Source organism: Schistocerca nitens, chromosome 2, assembly GCF_023898315.1.
Source record: "Schistocerca nitens isolate TAMUIC-IGC-003100 chromosome 2, iqSchNite1.1, whole genome shotgun sequence".
Lineage (NCBI taxonomy): Eukaryota > Metazoa > Arthropoda > Insecta > Orthoptera > Acrididae > Schistocerca > Schistocerca nitens.
In genome coordinates this window covers 365492033-365508124 of record NC_064615.1, presented here as the reverse complement: position 1 = coordinate 365508124, position 16092 = coordinate 365492033, and the positions used below count along the sequence as shown (strand labels likewise).

The window sequence follows — 16092 nt, the reverse complement described above, 5'->3', positions numbered from 1 at the left end:
GTGTCATCTATGATCTGCAAAAGTTCACTGTATAAGATTAAGCCCGTTGCCATACGGTCGGCAGCAGTGAGGCCAGGTATTGGAGACGTCAACCGAAGGAGAAGGTAAAGACCGAACTGTTAGCCAAACTGGGTAGCCGCGCGGTCTACGGTGTCTTGTCACGGTCCGCGCGGTTCACCCCATTGGAGGTTTCAGTCCTCCCGCGGGCAAGTGTGTGTGGGTGTGTTAATTTAAGTTAGATTAAGTAGTGTGTAAGGGCAACGGCCTTGACACAGTGGATACACCGGTTCCCGTGAGATCACCGAAGTTAAGCACTGTTGGGCGCGGCCGGCACTTGGATGGGTGACCATCCAGCCGCCATGCACTGTTGCCATTTTTCGGGGTGCACTAAGCCTCGTGATGCCAACCGACCGAATAGTAGCGGCTTCAGTCAAGAATATCATCATAATGGCCGGGAGAGCGGTGTGCTGACCCCACGCCCCTCCTATCCGCATCCTCCACTGAGGATGACACGGCGGTCGGATGGTCCCGGTAGGCCACTCGTGGCCTGAAGACGGAGTGAAGTAATGTGTAAGCTTAGGGACCGCTGACCTCTGCAGTCTGGGCCCATAAGACCTTTCCACAAATTTCCAAATTTACCGAACTGTTAAATGCAGAGTTCGCTGATGCACCAGACTGGCGGGAATGTCTGCAGGTAAGGGAAGAAAGGACGACCAGATATTCTCCATAATGGAACGTCGACTGCTTTGCTAAGAGGAGCATTACGGAAGGACATGTCTACCCAACACCAGTCCCTCATATGGATTTGAACTCAATGATAAAGAAAGCTGGTTATCACGATTGGAACCGTGAAGGGAATGTATCCCAGCACAATAATGGCGACAACCTGGGGGCCCTATAACGGTAAGTCTCTTCTCGGATATGGTTCACCTAGGTGAAGCTTAGTAGACTTCATGTGACTTCTCTCATCTGCATGACACTTGGACATAGGTGTTAACCCACTCACCTGCTCCAGATGAAAATCATCGCTTCTGGACACTATGATCAGGACACAATGGTGGTGATAGGTGTGAATCACGTCATACTGGCGAGAGTAGGGGGACAAGGGGGTTGTAACCCCAAGAACCTTTATTTAAGATGGCCTACTTCGAGTCTGCTAAATAATTAATAGGTTTCTGGAACCTATCTCCTGGTTGAAAATGGAATTCTGTAGCCATTATTAGTAACTGATAGTTTAGCTGACCTCTAGTTTTAGGCCGTACAAGGCTATATGAATAAACAAATAAACGCAACAGCTGCTGGGACTACATTTATTGATCTCCTGTTGGTTCCCAATTAGTTTCCTGACTATAAAGTCACATCCTTAGGTGCCAAACAACTAACCAAAATAAGATGTTCAAAATTGTTCAAATAGCTCCAAACACTATGGGACTGAACATCTGAGGTCATCAGTCACCTAGACTTAGAACTACTTAAACCTAACTAACCTCAGGACATCACACACATCCATGCCCGAGGCAGGATTCGAACCTGCGACCGCAGCAGCAGCGCGGTTCCGGACTGAAGCGCCTAGAACCGCTCGGCCACAGCGGCGGGCTAAATAAGATGTAAAAAACCTTTTGTTAACCTACGCTCGCTAAACTATATGACAAAATTTTAATTCCACTATAAATAACAAAAGAAAGATCCCGGACCTTTTCAGACGTGGAAGCCGTCTCTCAACAAAACATAGACGTCTCCTACATTCATGATGATCGTAGCGTAAAACAATGGACTACATGTGAGCTGAAACTTAGAAGAAACAGGAATGCTCAGAAATCAGTTATAAAACAATCCGGATAATGCGTAATGATACCCAAGGGAAACTGAGCACTGATTCTAAGAACCCCCAGAAATAAATAGTGCTTACATAATGTGAACTGCGTGTGTCCTTACAGCTAATAGTGTAAGCAGTATTTATTACTGGAGGCTCTTATAATGGATCCTGAGTTTCCCTTCGGTATCATAATGTATCAGTGGGATTCTTTTACAACTGGACTGGATTCAGAGCATCGCTGTTTCCTCTAGGTTACATCTTGCATGTAAGTCAATTTCAAGTTTTCTTGACGGTTTCATTTTTATGCTGTGATCAGCCTGATCATAGGGGACATCTATGTTTTCTTGAGGAACGGTTTCCATGTCTTAAAAGCGCCGTGCTCTTTCTTTTGTTATTTACAATGTAATTAAAAATTTATCATGTAGTTTAGCCAAAGTAAGTTAACAAAAGGTTTTTTGCCTTCTTTAGGTCACTTATTTGGCACCTGAGGATGTGACTTCACAGTCGGAAACTGGTTGTCACCCAATAGTAGATCAATAAATCTTCTCAAGGCAGCTGTTGCAGTTACGTATTTATTCAAATGGATTTCTGCAGCTATGGCTGCCACACTTACCGAGTAGTCTGTGACTGTAAGAACTACCGATAGCTACAGCAGAACAGGTCTGGACAGTGGCTCCATCTGAACAACCATCTAGTGTCCTAGTGTGGAATCAACTTGCCTGTTAGCATTCGGGAAAAGGGCTAATCTATCACGTATGCACTGAAGTAACTAATCTTCGAGCAGTTCTGTTTTGCTTTTGTACTGCGTCACATTTCCGTTACTCACTGCAGCACGTCAGCAGGCCGAGACATGCGGACCCCCACGTAGAGAGCGGCGATGGGCAGCGGCAATCCCCAGCCCACGAGCAGGAACCAGCGCATCGCCGACTCGTCCTTGACAAAGACGACGACCAGCGCCAGGTGCAGGTGGAGACCCTCGCAGAACATCCACAGGTAGTTGGCCAGCATCAGGTACTGCAGCGCCACGTGCAGCGCCTGGCACGCCACCTGTGAACCGTGAAACCGGGTTCTCAACAGTCAGTTCATGGTGACAGAGACGCCCAGCGTCAGGTACAGAGGAGGAGGGACTTGTCAGGGGTAGCTGAGCAGGGCCAGGCAGGCCACTCCTTTGACCCCGCACCACATTGTCGATGACTAACGGAGATTAGATTATATAAGGTGTCACCGCTAATATATGATTGGCTAGTAATTTTTTGAGTTATGCAGGGTATTACAAAAAGGTACGGCCAGACTTTCAGGAAACATTCCTCACACACAAAGAAAGAAAATATGTTATGTGGACATGTGTCCGGAAACGCTTACTTTCCATGTTAGAGCTCATTTTGTTACTTATCTTCAAATCACATTAATGATGGAATGGAAACACAGCAACATAACGTACCAGCGTGATTTCGAACACTTTGTTACAGGAAATGTTCAAAATGTCCTCCTCTACCAATCCATCGGTCACCGAATCTGTTGTTGAGAAGCGTACGAACACTTCGACTGAAATGTGCAGGAGCTCCATCGTGCATTAACCACATGTTGTGTCGTACTTGTAAAGGCACATGTTCTAGCAGCACAGGTAGAGTATCCCGTATGAAATCATGATAACGTGCTCCATTGAGCGTAGGTGGAAGAACATGGGGCCCAATCAAGACATCACCAACATTGCCTGCCCAAACGTTCACAGAAAATCTGTGTTGATGACGTGATTGCACAACTGCGTGCGGATTCTCGTCAGCCCACACATGTTGATTGTGAAAATTTACAATTTGATCACGTTGGAATGAAGCCTCATCCGCAAAGAGAACGTTTGCACTGAAATGAGGATTGATACATTGTTGGATGAACCATTCGCAGAAGTGTACCCGTGGAGGCCAATCAGCTGCCGATAGTGCCTGCACACGCTGTACATGGTATGGAAACAACTGGTTCTCCCGTAGCACTCTCCATACAGTGACGTGGTCAACGTTACTTTGTACAGCAGCAACTTCTCTGACGCTGACATTAGGGTTATCGTCAACTGCACGAAGAATTGCCTCGTCCATTGCAGGTGTCCTCGTCGTTCTAGGTCTTCCCCAGTCGCGAGTCATAGGCTGGAATGTTCAGTGCTCCCTAAGACGCCGATCAATTGCTTCGAACGTCTTTCTGTCGGGACACCTTAGTTCTGGAAATCTGTCTCGATACAAACGTAGCGCGCCACGGCTATTGCCCCGTGCTAATCCATACATCAAATGGGCATCTGCCAAATCCGCATTTGTAAACATTGCACTGACTGCAAAACCACGTTCGTGATGAACACTAACCTGTTGATGCTACGTACTGATGTGCTTGATGCTAGTACTGCAGAGCAATGAGTCGCATGTCAACACAAGCACCGAAGTCAACATTACCTTCCTTCAATTGGGCCAACTGGCGGTGAATCAAGGAAGTACAGTACATACTGACGAAACTAAAATGAGCTCTAACATGGAAATTAAGCGTTTCCGGACACATGTCCACATAACATATTTTCTTTCTTTGTGTGTGAGGAATGTTTCCTGAAAGTTTGGCCATACCTTTTTGTAACACCCTGTATAAGAAGTGATCAAATAGTTTCTCTTTCAAGGCCGTACAGCCGAGAATAGGTATGCCAATTAGGCAAAATCGCCATGAGCATTGAGACAATCATGCCACTGTCTCACCAAGTGGAAGATACCCTTGTGGTAAAACACTGTGTCCTGCTGAGTGCAGAAGTCTGTAACTGCTTAAGGAGAGACCGGGATCAGAGGGTGGTAATAGACAGTCTGAAAACTTGTAAGGGTATTACACGGTTGAGAGAGGACGATTCATCTTCTCACTAATCTCCATATTCAAAGGTACAATTTAATGTTGATATTTCACCCAAGACATCATGTCCAAGAGGCAACAGGAAGTTATCAGCATGAGCAGGCACTGATAGGAGCGTGTACATTGTTAATGCACGCATGATCTTTACAGTGGCTCTCCTTCAAACAGAATTTTTCCAGAGTTGAGAACAAGCAGGCAGTTTAGTCATTTAGATTCTGATAAATATGATAACCATAACCGCTAATGCAGGCTATCAACAACAAACACAGTCAAAGGACAAAATAAATTTAGCAGACGCATGCGGTAGGTAGTGAAGTGGAAGTTTTACTAGTTAAAGTGATTGGTGTCTGGGTGTTAACTCATAGTCGCCTGTCGCCTCCAAAACATACCGCAAGTCCAGTGTAGTCTTGGAATTTGGTGACCGCTGCTAGGATTTGAATTTATGGCACCATTTGTGACCGTCTGATGCAATTTTCGTTACAAGGTTTCTGCATTCCCATGTTGAAATGCAACTGGTGCAGTGTGGTAAATCAGTTTCGCGTAACCATAAGAATTACTGGCTCTAAATACATTGATGATTTGTAAATTCTGTGTGCGTTGTTTGTTTGCATTACTATTTGTTTGTTGTTGTGATTTCTGTGTCACTTGTTAATTGTTCCTGTCGGAGGACAGCGTTATGTTAACGAGTGGGATGGTTGGTTATTACATTTTATCATAGCTTAGGGTTGTCTTTATTTGATATGCGTTCTCAAGAATTTAGAATTAGAGGCTCGTCAGAGAAAATTTCAGAGCAGAGCTGCGCGGCATTACGACGCGGAACAATAGAAATCTCTGGGGAGTAGAAACCTGAATGCGTGATCATTAGAAGCAAGGCACGTTTGCTCCAAAGTAGTGGGAATATTAGAATCTCACCACAAATGGATTAATGTCAGGCTGGTACCACTGATCAAGAGGAAGCTGCGGGGAATTCTCAGTCGAATGTAGTTGCTGACCTTGCAGATATGTCGAACACGGTATTTTCTGATTATGACGAAGAAGCTAAGTCAGACAACGTGAGCGAAGATGAAACGGCTGCAGAGTGCCATGTAGAATCTGTTGGCATGGCAAGACGTACAGTTAGTGAGAGTAGCGGATCAAACTCACGTACAAAACGTCATAGAACGATGGAATCGCATTCGTCTAGTCCTGGAGGTATTAGCGGAGTATCTCGATTTGAGGCCCTCGTGCTACTCATGCAGGAAGCGGAGCAGAAGAGACAAGAGAGGCAGGAGAAAGAGGAGATAACCTCAAAGGAGATGAAGAAGATGAAGGAGACGAAGGAGATACGAATGGTAGCTGAACAGCTCGCTGATAGTATAGAGCACGTTAAGAAGTAAGTAGCGGGTGTTAAGGAATGGGTAGAATGCGTCAAGGAAACATCGACAGAGACGCAAGAGGTCGCGAACGAGGCAAAACGCGATGCCAGGACGCAAGATTAGTAGCCGAAGATGCATGCGAGGACTGGTTTTTAGCTAAAGAACAAGTAAAACAGGCCCAAGCCGAAACGTGCCAAACCAAAAAGGTTCTTGCCACGCTCCAAAAACGCTGAAGATGGATCGTCCAGGAAAAGTAAGAAAAAATTAGTTAGAACGTGAAACGCATCGAACAGATTGAGAACAAACGGGCAGAAATGTCAGAGATTAAAGAAGATGAGACTCGTATCATCTCAGGGCAAAACGATCTAGCAAAAGACGTGCAGCAAGCACATCAGCGGGTTGCGCAATTATAATCACAATCTGGTACGGCAGCAATCGCGCATAATCAGGGAAGGAGTGAAGAGCTTGGATTACGACATTTCGATGTGCATCACCAGCACAAAGGCGAATGATGCAGGAGACCACACCAGACGCCACAAGGCGCACGACACAGCACGCGCCGTTGGAGGCGCAAGAGTATGACAGAAACCCAATCAGAACACAACTGTGTACGTCTTCGGCGGACGAAACAATTACTCCGTGAATCTGACGACACAAGAGGAGGTATTAACAGTGCACAAGGATCGTGTGGACACCGATTTATGGAGATGCATGCTGCAGAAACGAGGGATATTTCGTTCGCGGGAAATGTCGAACCATTCGACCAAAAATATTTCTTATCTATTCACAATTTCCAAGTGTGAAAAGAGAATAACAATACATCACATCCAGAACGTTGGATAGCCAAGCACACTAAAGTGCTAGCAGAATAGTGACCACTGAAATACAAGCTGGAATTTATCTGCGTATTTCTAGAGGGATCGATTGCGGAGCATATGCGCAGTGTTGCTGAGAGTTATCGCTCGTATAAAGAGTACAGGAAGGCGTTCCTTAACACATATTGGTCGCAATACACGCAGGAAAGAATCAAGCAGGAGACGACCAAAGGTTTAGAAGCATCAGGATTCCGTAATCCGGGGAAGTTCTTTGAGTCGCTAATTAAGAAGAATCGGTTTCTGGACCAGCCGTACAGCCTCAAGGAAATTATGAAGCGCTGTTACGTCAAATTACGAGTACTTCTGCACCACCAACAGCTCCTCATCGGAAAGAGCAACGATTCCACTGAATTCTTCAAGAGCGCACTACGTGAATTAGACTGTGTCAACGAGATACAAAATGCAAGAGACAGAAACAATGACTGCAGCTGACAAGGATCGTCAGAAAGGAACGACAACAGACGAAATGGGGGAAATTATCGCTCACAGGAAAACAACAACAACTCGAACTATAGAGAGAGTAACTAGCCACGGTGGGAGAACAGAGTTAGTCTAGGCAATTACAACGATAATAATTACAACGAACGGCAAAAAGGAAATTGGAAAGAACAAGGAAATCCAAACCAGTACCAACGGGATACTGGAGAGCAACAACAGCAAAGAAGCAACTGGGAGATCAACAGTCGATGGCAACAAGAAAACCAAGATCATTATATCCACATTAGGCCACGCAACCTGTCTCAGGGGAAACGTTCAAAAAATGGTTCAAATGGCTCTGAGCACTATGGGACTCAACTGCTGAGGTCATTAGTCCCCTAGAACTTAGAACTAGTTAAACCTAACTAACCTAAGGACATCACAAACATCCATGCCCGAGGCAGGATTCGAACCTGCGACCGTAGCGGTCTTGCGGTTCCAGACTGCAGCGCCTTTAACCGCACGGCCACTTCGGCCGGCAGGGGGGGGAAACGTAGCAGAAGTCTAAGTAGAAACTGAGGGAATCTCTTGGTATTCACTATATCTGTCATGTGAAACCATTTACAGAATAGGTGATTATGGTATATCAGTAGAGTTAATTTGTTCATAGATCTTCAATGGATCAGCAAATTCTAGGTCATGTTGTGTAGCACAGTCCACATTATTCCATTACCGAATTTATGAAACTGAAATATTCATCATTGTCATTTAGTAGCTTGTCGTACGACTGCTTGAGGAACATGGTCAAACGGGTAGTGTGGTTGTTACATCATAATATCAATGTGTTCACTGCCTGCTTGAAAATCAAAGTCAGGGATGAGTAGAAATTCGTCGTCAGTGACTACTCTTCGTGTTAACTGACACCTCTCTGATATGATAACTTCCGCATGTTGACTAATCCAAACTTAGGGTCCTAATTGCATTTACCTTTGTGAAAAATGGCAATTGTTTCTTCAGACCGTTCTGTTGTTGTTCATTGTCGCGCTCCAGGGAGCAGCCAAGAAACGACTGTATTACGAATAACAAATTCAGATTTATAGTTCTCGCAGTAGCGTCTTCAATCATATCACTATGGTCTGTGAAAGTAGTTCTGTCCCTTTCCCGCGGTATCTTATGCTCTGCCTAAGACGCGAGTGTACGTTGCTTTCCGCTGTTAGCGATGACGAGATTGTGGCCATGCCGCTGCTCATGTTTGTCTCGATACTTAGGTGTGTTATGAGTGCATGGAGACGCTAAGTTTGCGGGGATTCTAGGCCATCACCAGTCATGTAATGAAGTCTTTCTCGAGATCTTTGTGTTTTGCTGGCGCCTAGATAGAGCGCCATAGGCAAAGCACACTATGAGGAATGAGCACATGCAGTGCGAGTCATGGTGGTGTGGCGTACCTCAGTTTCAGGAAAAGGAGGGCAGCAGTAAGAAGTGGACAATTGGTGAGGATGAGGACCGGCCTACATTCAAAAACTAACTTAGCTTTTTGTATTTTATTACAGTAGCGATTCAACAAGAGGAAATTGGAGGCGTTTTTTGTAACATGTAGAGTAACAAGTAAGCGGGAACTAATGCCGTTTGTAAGTTACAGATGAGCGAATGCAGGAGCAGGTGTCATGAGACAGAGCATCTATCCCGACAAATGGGAGAATGGTTTCAGACAACGTTGGCACTGGCTGACAATGCTGCCGGAAGTATCAAGAACAGGAGGAGTGTACGTAGCGTAGTCACAATCTAAGAGCAGAGAGGATCTAAAGTTGATGGGTGCTGGGTAAAGGGACTATGGTAATAACTAAGTGTTGTATGGAAAGAGAATGTTGGGTGAAGAGTGGATGCAAGGCTGGCCTATCATTGGGGTAATGCATGTCGGGAAATGGTACTAACACAACTCTCACACACAGACCAGAGACACTTCACGCCATTTATTTAAGACATGTATTGATGTTAAGGATGTCATGTTTAGTCTTTATGATAACACATACTTCCTCTTTTCATTTCTTTGTTATTACAATCACACAAGGAATTATATATACACTTTCAATGTATTTATTCAAACTACGTATTTTTGTGTTGTTAATTTTGTTCGTAAGAAACTATGCACATAGAACTTTGTAAAACATTGGCACTGAAAAGTAGTACAAGGATTGTACAGATTCTGGGAGCTGTTAGACTCTCAATCGATGCATCCGGTGGGACGCTGCAAGGCAACAATTTGTGGCCGGCAACAACGATCACGTGGCAGCCTGAAGGAGAAATCCTGCGGTGGCACAGCGCAGAGATCTGCCTGCTGAGTGGGGGACTGCCGTCAGCGCTGAATGAATGCCGGGATAGCTGGGGGTCTACCTGTCGCCTCCACTGCCCAGCGAAAGTGGAGGGGGAGCTACGCCACGTGCTGCGACTGCTGTAAACCAGCCTTCACCATGTGGCTGTGAATGGAGACGACTCTCGAAACATAGGTTACCCGTCACTAATGCCATGTTACTCCTTCGACAGCCTATCGAAAGAGCCAGGCGCCGAGTAAATGACAGCCGACAGCAACCTCTCACTGAACGGTTGCGAATGGCACCGCCAGTCTGCAGGCTCATCCCTGACATCGCGACACGCCTTCGAACGACCCACAGATGAGCTGGCGCCACGACAAGGCCCAGAGAGATTCCCCAGGCGGACACACCCCATCTCCAGACGGCGTGCAGAACCAGGTGGTCATGATCTGGACGAGTTGCTCCTGCAGTTGTTTACGAGGATACAAACGGGCACCGGCAATGTTGTAGATACCATGAGTTACCTACTGGTACAGTGGGAGAGAGGAATTCCTCACTAGAATTTGGATTGCACGTCAAATGCAACACTCTCACCACCTAATCCAAAGGGAGACTACACTGTATTGAAAGTTGAGACCGGAGTTGAGACGTCACTACCTGAGTTGGAAAGGGTGGGCGCTGTGCAACCACACTGGTGTCTCATCCCTGTCAGTTGCGCTCGACACCGCACCTCACTGCCAATTGCTGCCAGGTTGAGATGATTCCAAAAGCCCAGCTACCTCACTAATGCTGCCATGGCCCAGATGGGGCCAGGGCCATCCACTCGGCTCCTACATCAGGCACTGAGTGAAGAGTGATCCTCACTCTGGTGTGACCTTGCTGAACTCGATGCTCTCGCCAGTCCAGGGACTATTAGGTGTGTTTAATGCCTTATTCTATCTAAGTGTCGTTGTAAATGTAGCGAGTCTCCCCAAGGAGCCTTATGGAGGTAGCGACAGAATGATTTGTGTTTCAGACGTTCATGTAATCCAGTATATTCTGTTATGAAACTAATTTTTTACAGCTAGTCTAGTATAAATAATTTGTCAAGCATTAATGCTAAGCTAACTTAATGAGAACAATTCTCTAATGTCTTGGATGTAGAAGAAACAGTATTACACTGCCCTAGGAAATAAGAGCAACAGATGACAAATGTTACTTATTTGTTTAGATTTTGAAAATGAATGTATTTCTTGACCTATAATCGCTGTCACTTTATGTATCGAGCATGACTGAAAGCTTGTGTATGATTGAGCAGGGGTAATTCAGTGAGCCAGAGAACAGTGCAAAATCCGCGGAACTGTAATATGATTAGGAACATTAGCCATCTCTGAGCTCAGAAATTGTACGAGTGAGTACAAAATACAGCTGCGAAGCCTTTTAAGCGCTTAGTAATTGTCTATCTGTATGCTGGGTGTAGCAACAACTCTGGCGAGCACATGGACCATACTACACTAAGCAACGTTCACGTATACATCTTACAGGCACGCAACTTTGTGTGAATCAGTGACCCCTGAGGTGAATGAGGTCCAGTTTTGACGTTTTTTATGTCCCCCCCCCCCACTTGCATATCATCATTGCGAGATCTCAATATTATTCGATGATTTCCTACATTCGGTGTCACACTGTGACATTTTGCAGTGAGACATAAGACATGAGGAAGTCAACTGTGCTGGAGGGTAGTGAGATAGGACGAGTCACTCTCTCACTATTCTCCATATTCAAGGCTACCATTTGTTGTTGATTTTTCAGCCAACGCATCGTGTTTTTGATATGACAGGAAGTTATCAGCATTAGCAGACACTGATGGGAGTGTGTACGTTGTTAATGCCTGGGGGATCTTAATGGTGGCTCCCCTACGAATAGTACTTTTCTGGATTTGAGGAAAAGCAGGCAGTTGGGTCACTTAACAATCTTGTAGTGGACGATTGGGGCTTGAAAGCCACAAGTAGCTACGAGGGAAAAGAACATCTCACAGCACTTACTGGGGACAGAATGCTAGGCCCAAGAGTTTCTTGCACCTCTATGCAGACAATGTGTTCGGTAGAAAAGGCGAAAGTTACGGCCTACATGGACCTACCTATTAGGTGCTTATTGCAACAGCATTGGCCAGGAGTGCAAGAGAAATCTAGGTCGGCCAGCCAATGCGTTACAGTAGTGTTGTAAACGCCCTTTGTGAATAGCGATGGCAGCCATAAAAAATCCCGAGTTTCCGTTTTCTTCATGGACCAGACGCTCTCAAGCAAGCCACAAGGTGGTGTCGTCCCTCGGCCTACAGAGGTTTTTGGATAGCCTCTGGCATTAAATCTATTTTAGAAGGGACACAATATTTATGACAGGTCAAAAATGATCTACGTTGGGACACAAAAGCACTTCTCTTAGCTTAGCTGGGGTCCCTGGTCAGGGCCCATGTTCGGACACACGGTAATGTTTGGGCCATCCAGATAACGATGTCACTGATAAATGTGTCGTTCACTTCAGAGCTATATAGAAACCCAAAACACGCTGCCTAAAGTGGCTGTGGGAAAACCAAGTCAAGAGGATAATGTCTCCTCCACTCTGCGCGAGAATTGGCTAGGCAGCGACTGGCTGCTTCTCCTGAAAAGAATATTGTTAACTTTGATTGCTATTGGCCAATAGGTAGAACTGACAAGTTAGCGGTGAGACATGGAGCTAGAGAAGTCTTGTGATTGGCATGAAACCCTAGTGGAGGTGGTTGCAGGAGTGCTTTTGTGGAGTTTTCTAAGGTTTGATGGAAAGTGAGGAGGGAAACTTGGTCTTCCGATTCAGACTCTAGTCCACAGTGGATCCTCCAATTCAGACTCTGGTCTGGAGTGGATCTGCTGTTGACTTTTGTTATGAGTTTGTTGTGAGCGCTTGCGGCACTGGTCCTGAGTGTGACTTCGACAAACATTGGTCTTGATTGGGGAGTCTGTGGTGAGAACTTAGCTGTAACGACAGTTTAGACCTCAGTCACCTTGGACAACTCAATGTGCTGAGATCAATCTTATTCCTGACAGGTCTGCCACCACGACATTTGATCTCCTTGTGAACACTGCCGTAAAAATGAGCCAAGTTGGTCAAGAGTATGACTGGCGAACGGGAGTGTCACACACTGGGATCTGCTGAGATTTCAGGGCTCCATTAGAGAGTAATCTCTGTCTGATACTCTGTATATTTCGTGCCCGCAATGGGAAATTACAGGTACCGCACATCGCTGCTCTGCAGACACTCGAATCATGATCATCACCTGAGACAGCGCCACACATTGAGGGTAGGGGAACTGTATTGCTGCTCTGACTTGCTAGGGCAAACAGGATCACAATCTCACCACTTGTTCTCAGCTGCACCAGCGTAGTATAGCTTCTGTTAAGAATAAATCTATCAAATTCTATTCAGGACTAGATAATTTCAGATGGCGTTATCGATATTTTGAGTCAGAGTAAATAGTTCAGTCAGACAAACCTTAATCTTTGCCAACCAGCAGCCACTCAGGGAGTGTTAACTGCTTGTTGCGTATTTGTGCTGATATCAGTTCATGTCCTGTTATGTCATCACACTTAACAAGTAATTGTTACTCCTATTTTATAATCAATAAACCTTTTATAAAATAAATTTTTACTCCTATTTTATAATCAATAAACCTTTTATAAAATATAAATTCAATGTTGATATATTAATCACCCATCAACAGCTGACTGAAATAATGACAGACCCACCATTTTATTAATATTACTTCAGCATTAAAGTTCATTTAGATTCTGATAAATGTGATAACCATAACTGCTAATGCAGGCTATCAACAACAAACACAGTCAAAGGGCAAAATCAGTTTAGCAGACGCATGGGGCAGGTAGGCAAGTGGAAGGTTTACTAGTTGATGTGATTGCTGTCAGTGCGGTAACTCATAGTCACCTGTCGCCTTCCGAAACATACCGCAAGCCCAGTGCCGTCTTGCAGGGTAGGTAGGCTGTGCTGAGGAATTATTGTTAAGAAGAACATGCAATATGTTGCGCTGTTGCAGAGTTCATTAGCATTAAAGGTAGCCAAGCAGGCTATTGTGCGTGAAAATTCAAGTGTCTCACCAGATACAATTAGTGCCCGTTTCTCTCACAGTGCACGAGGCTGCTCAGTCTTCGGCTAAGGTTCGATCGTTAGTACCACCACAAATCCAATTTTTGTACCGTACGATATCGAATTTTTGTATCACTCTCTCTTTCAGTTTCATGAAACGAAACGAAGAACACGTTTGGTGACACCGTCTCTGGTGGGCGCTTGAATTTGCGTGCGCAACGGCCTGGCTGGCTAACCTGAGTGCTAATTAACTCGGAAATCCTGTAACGTATCTAATTTATTTTCTTAACAGTTACCTCTAAGCGCAACGTACCTTGCAACATCCTTATAAGCTTTCCAGGCCGTTTCTGACTACTCTGCAAATGGCGGGTGCTTGAGTGTCTCCCACTTGGCATAACTTACGGCTGGTCTCCAACAATGGCCAGCATGGTGCGTTGAATCGCGACCAGTACGGAACCTGGCGCAGCATTTCACAACAGTGGTTATCGACGGAAATGCTGCGCCATACACATTCTTCAATCTCCAGTGGATACCTATCGGTGTTTCTCCTTAGCAGCCAAGGAAAGAATAACAGCACGTTGGTCCTGTTTGGACGCAATTGGTAATGACGTATAGTTCACATTTCCTTATTTACTTCATGCACATCAGAAAGCCCGAATGTCACACTAATGCCCTTGCCTACATATTTCTGCTTATATACCCGCATCGCAGTCGCAATACCTTGCGTATATGCTGCAGCAAGGACCTCAAACACAAACTTTTTGATCGCTCTTAATGGAAATCAGTACTGGACGCATGTTTTAAACGAAGGTAATATGAATCTCGCCAAAGGAAGCCTAACAGGATCTATAATATTTTCAATGTATGCAAACAATTTGCCAGATAGGACCAGCAGCACTATAAGATTATTTGTTAACAACGCTACTGTCTGTACCCATAGGAATGCGTCATAGTTGGAGGATCGTAAAGGAATGCAGAAACAGTTGTACAAAAGTTCCAGTTGGCATAGCGAATGGCAGCTCTCTTTAAATGCAGATAAATATAGTACACTACCTAAATGGAAACCCAGTCCTAAGCAAAGAAGGGAAAGTAGAAAGGTGGAAGGAGTATATAGAAGGTCTATACAAGGGCGATGTACTTGAGGACAATATTATAGAAATGGAAGAGGATGTATATAAAGATGAAATGAGAGATACGATACTGCGTGAAGAGTTTGACAGAGAACTGAAAGACCTGAGTCGAAACAAGACCCCGGGAGTAGACAACATTCCATTAGAACTACTGACGGCCTTGGGAGAGCTAATCCTGACAAAACTCTACCACCAGGTGAGGAAGATGTATGAGACAGGCGAAATACCCTCAGACTTCAAGACGAATATAGTAATTCCAATCCCAAAGAAAGCTGGTGTCGACAGATGTGAAAATTAACGAACTATCAGTTTAATAAGTCACAGCTGCAAAATACTGACGCGAATTCTTTACAGACGAATGGAAAAACTGGTAGAAGCCGACCTCGGGGAAGATCAGTCTGGATTCCGTAGAAATGTTGGAACACGTGAAGCCATACTGAGCTTACGACTTATCTTAGAGAAAGATTAAGGAAAGGTAAACCTACGTTTCTAGCATTTGTAGACTTGGAGAAAGCTTTTGACAATGTTGACTGGAATACTCTCTTTCAAATTCTAAAGATGGCAGGGGTAAAATACATGGAGCGAAAGGCTATTTACACTTTGTACAGAAACCAGATGGCAGTTATAAGAGTCTTGTGACAGCCAGAGCGAGAGCACCAGCAGCAGCGAGTACTGTTTGTATAAAGCGTTTATTTTGCATTTTGTTTACGACCTTCCACTAAGGAAGGGATTCTATTAGTGTTTATCTGCTCTGCATAGTAACTAACAGTTCTTGATAAAACTTTACGTTGTTTTCGTGTTAGATTTCTTAGTGTTTTCTTGATCGTTTAGAACAGAAAGCGCCCTAAAACCGTCTTTTGTTTGTTTCGCGGCCGTTAGCCACTAGTCACTTGAATCAGCAGTTGTCTTGTGACAGCCAGAGCGAGAGCACCAGCAGCAGCGAGTACTGTTTGTATAAAGCGTTTATTTTGCATTTTGTTTACGACCTTCCACTAAGGAAGGGATTCTATTAGTGTTTATCTGCTCTGCATAGTAACTCACAGTTCTTGATAAAACTTTACGTTGTTTTCGTGTTAGATTTCTTAGTGTTTTCTTGATCGTTTAGAACAGAAAGCGCCCTAAAACCGTCTTTTGTTTGTTTCGCGGCCGTTAGCCACTAGTCACTTGAATCAGCAGTTGTCTTGTGACAGCCAGAGCGAGAGCACC

At 44.8% G+C, this 16092-nt stretch overlaps 1 protein-coding gene across 1 annotated transcript in view; it reads right to left on the bottom strand.

Moving 5' to 3' along the window:
* Nucleotides 1–9976, bottom strand: part of LOC126235023 (calcitonin gene-related peptide type 1 receptor-like) — a 40566-nt gene extending 30590 nt beyond the window's left edge. The window contains exons 1-4 of the mRNA XM_049943759.1: nt 9929–9976; nt 9416–9475; nt 8322–8402; nt 2643–2863 (exon numbers count right to left, since the gene is read on the bottom strand). Coding sequence (XP_049799716.1) covers nt 2643–2863; nt 8322–8402; nt 9416–9475; nt 9929–9976 — 410 coding nt within the window. The remainder of the gene's footprint in view (nt 1–2642; nt 2864–8321; nt 8403–9415; nt 9476–9928) is intronic.
* Nucleotides 9977–16092: the final 6116 nt, after the last annotated feature.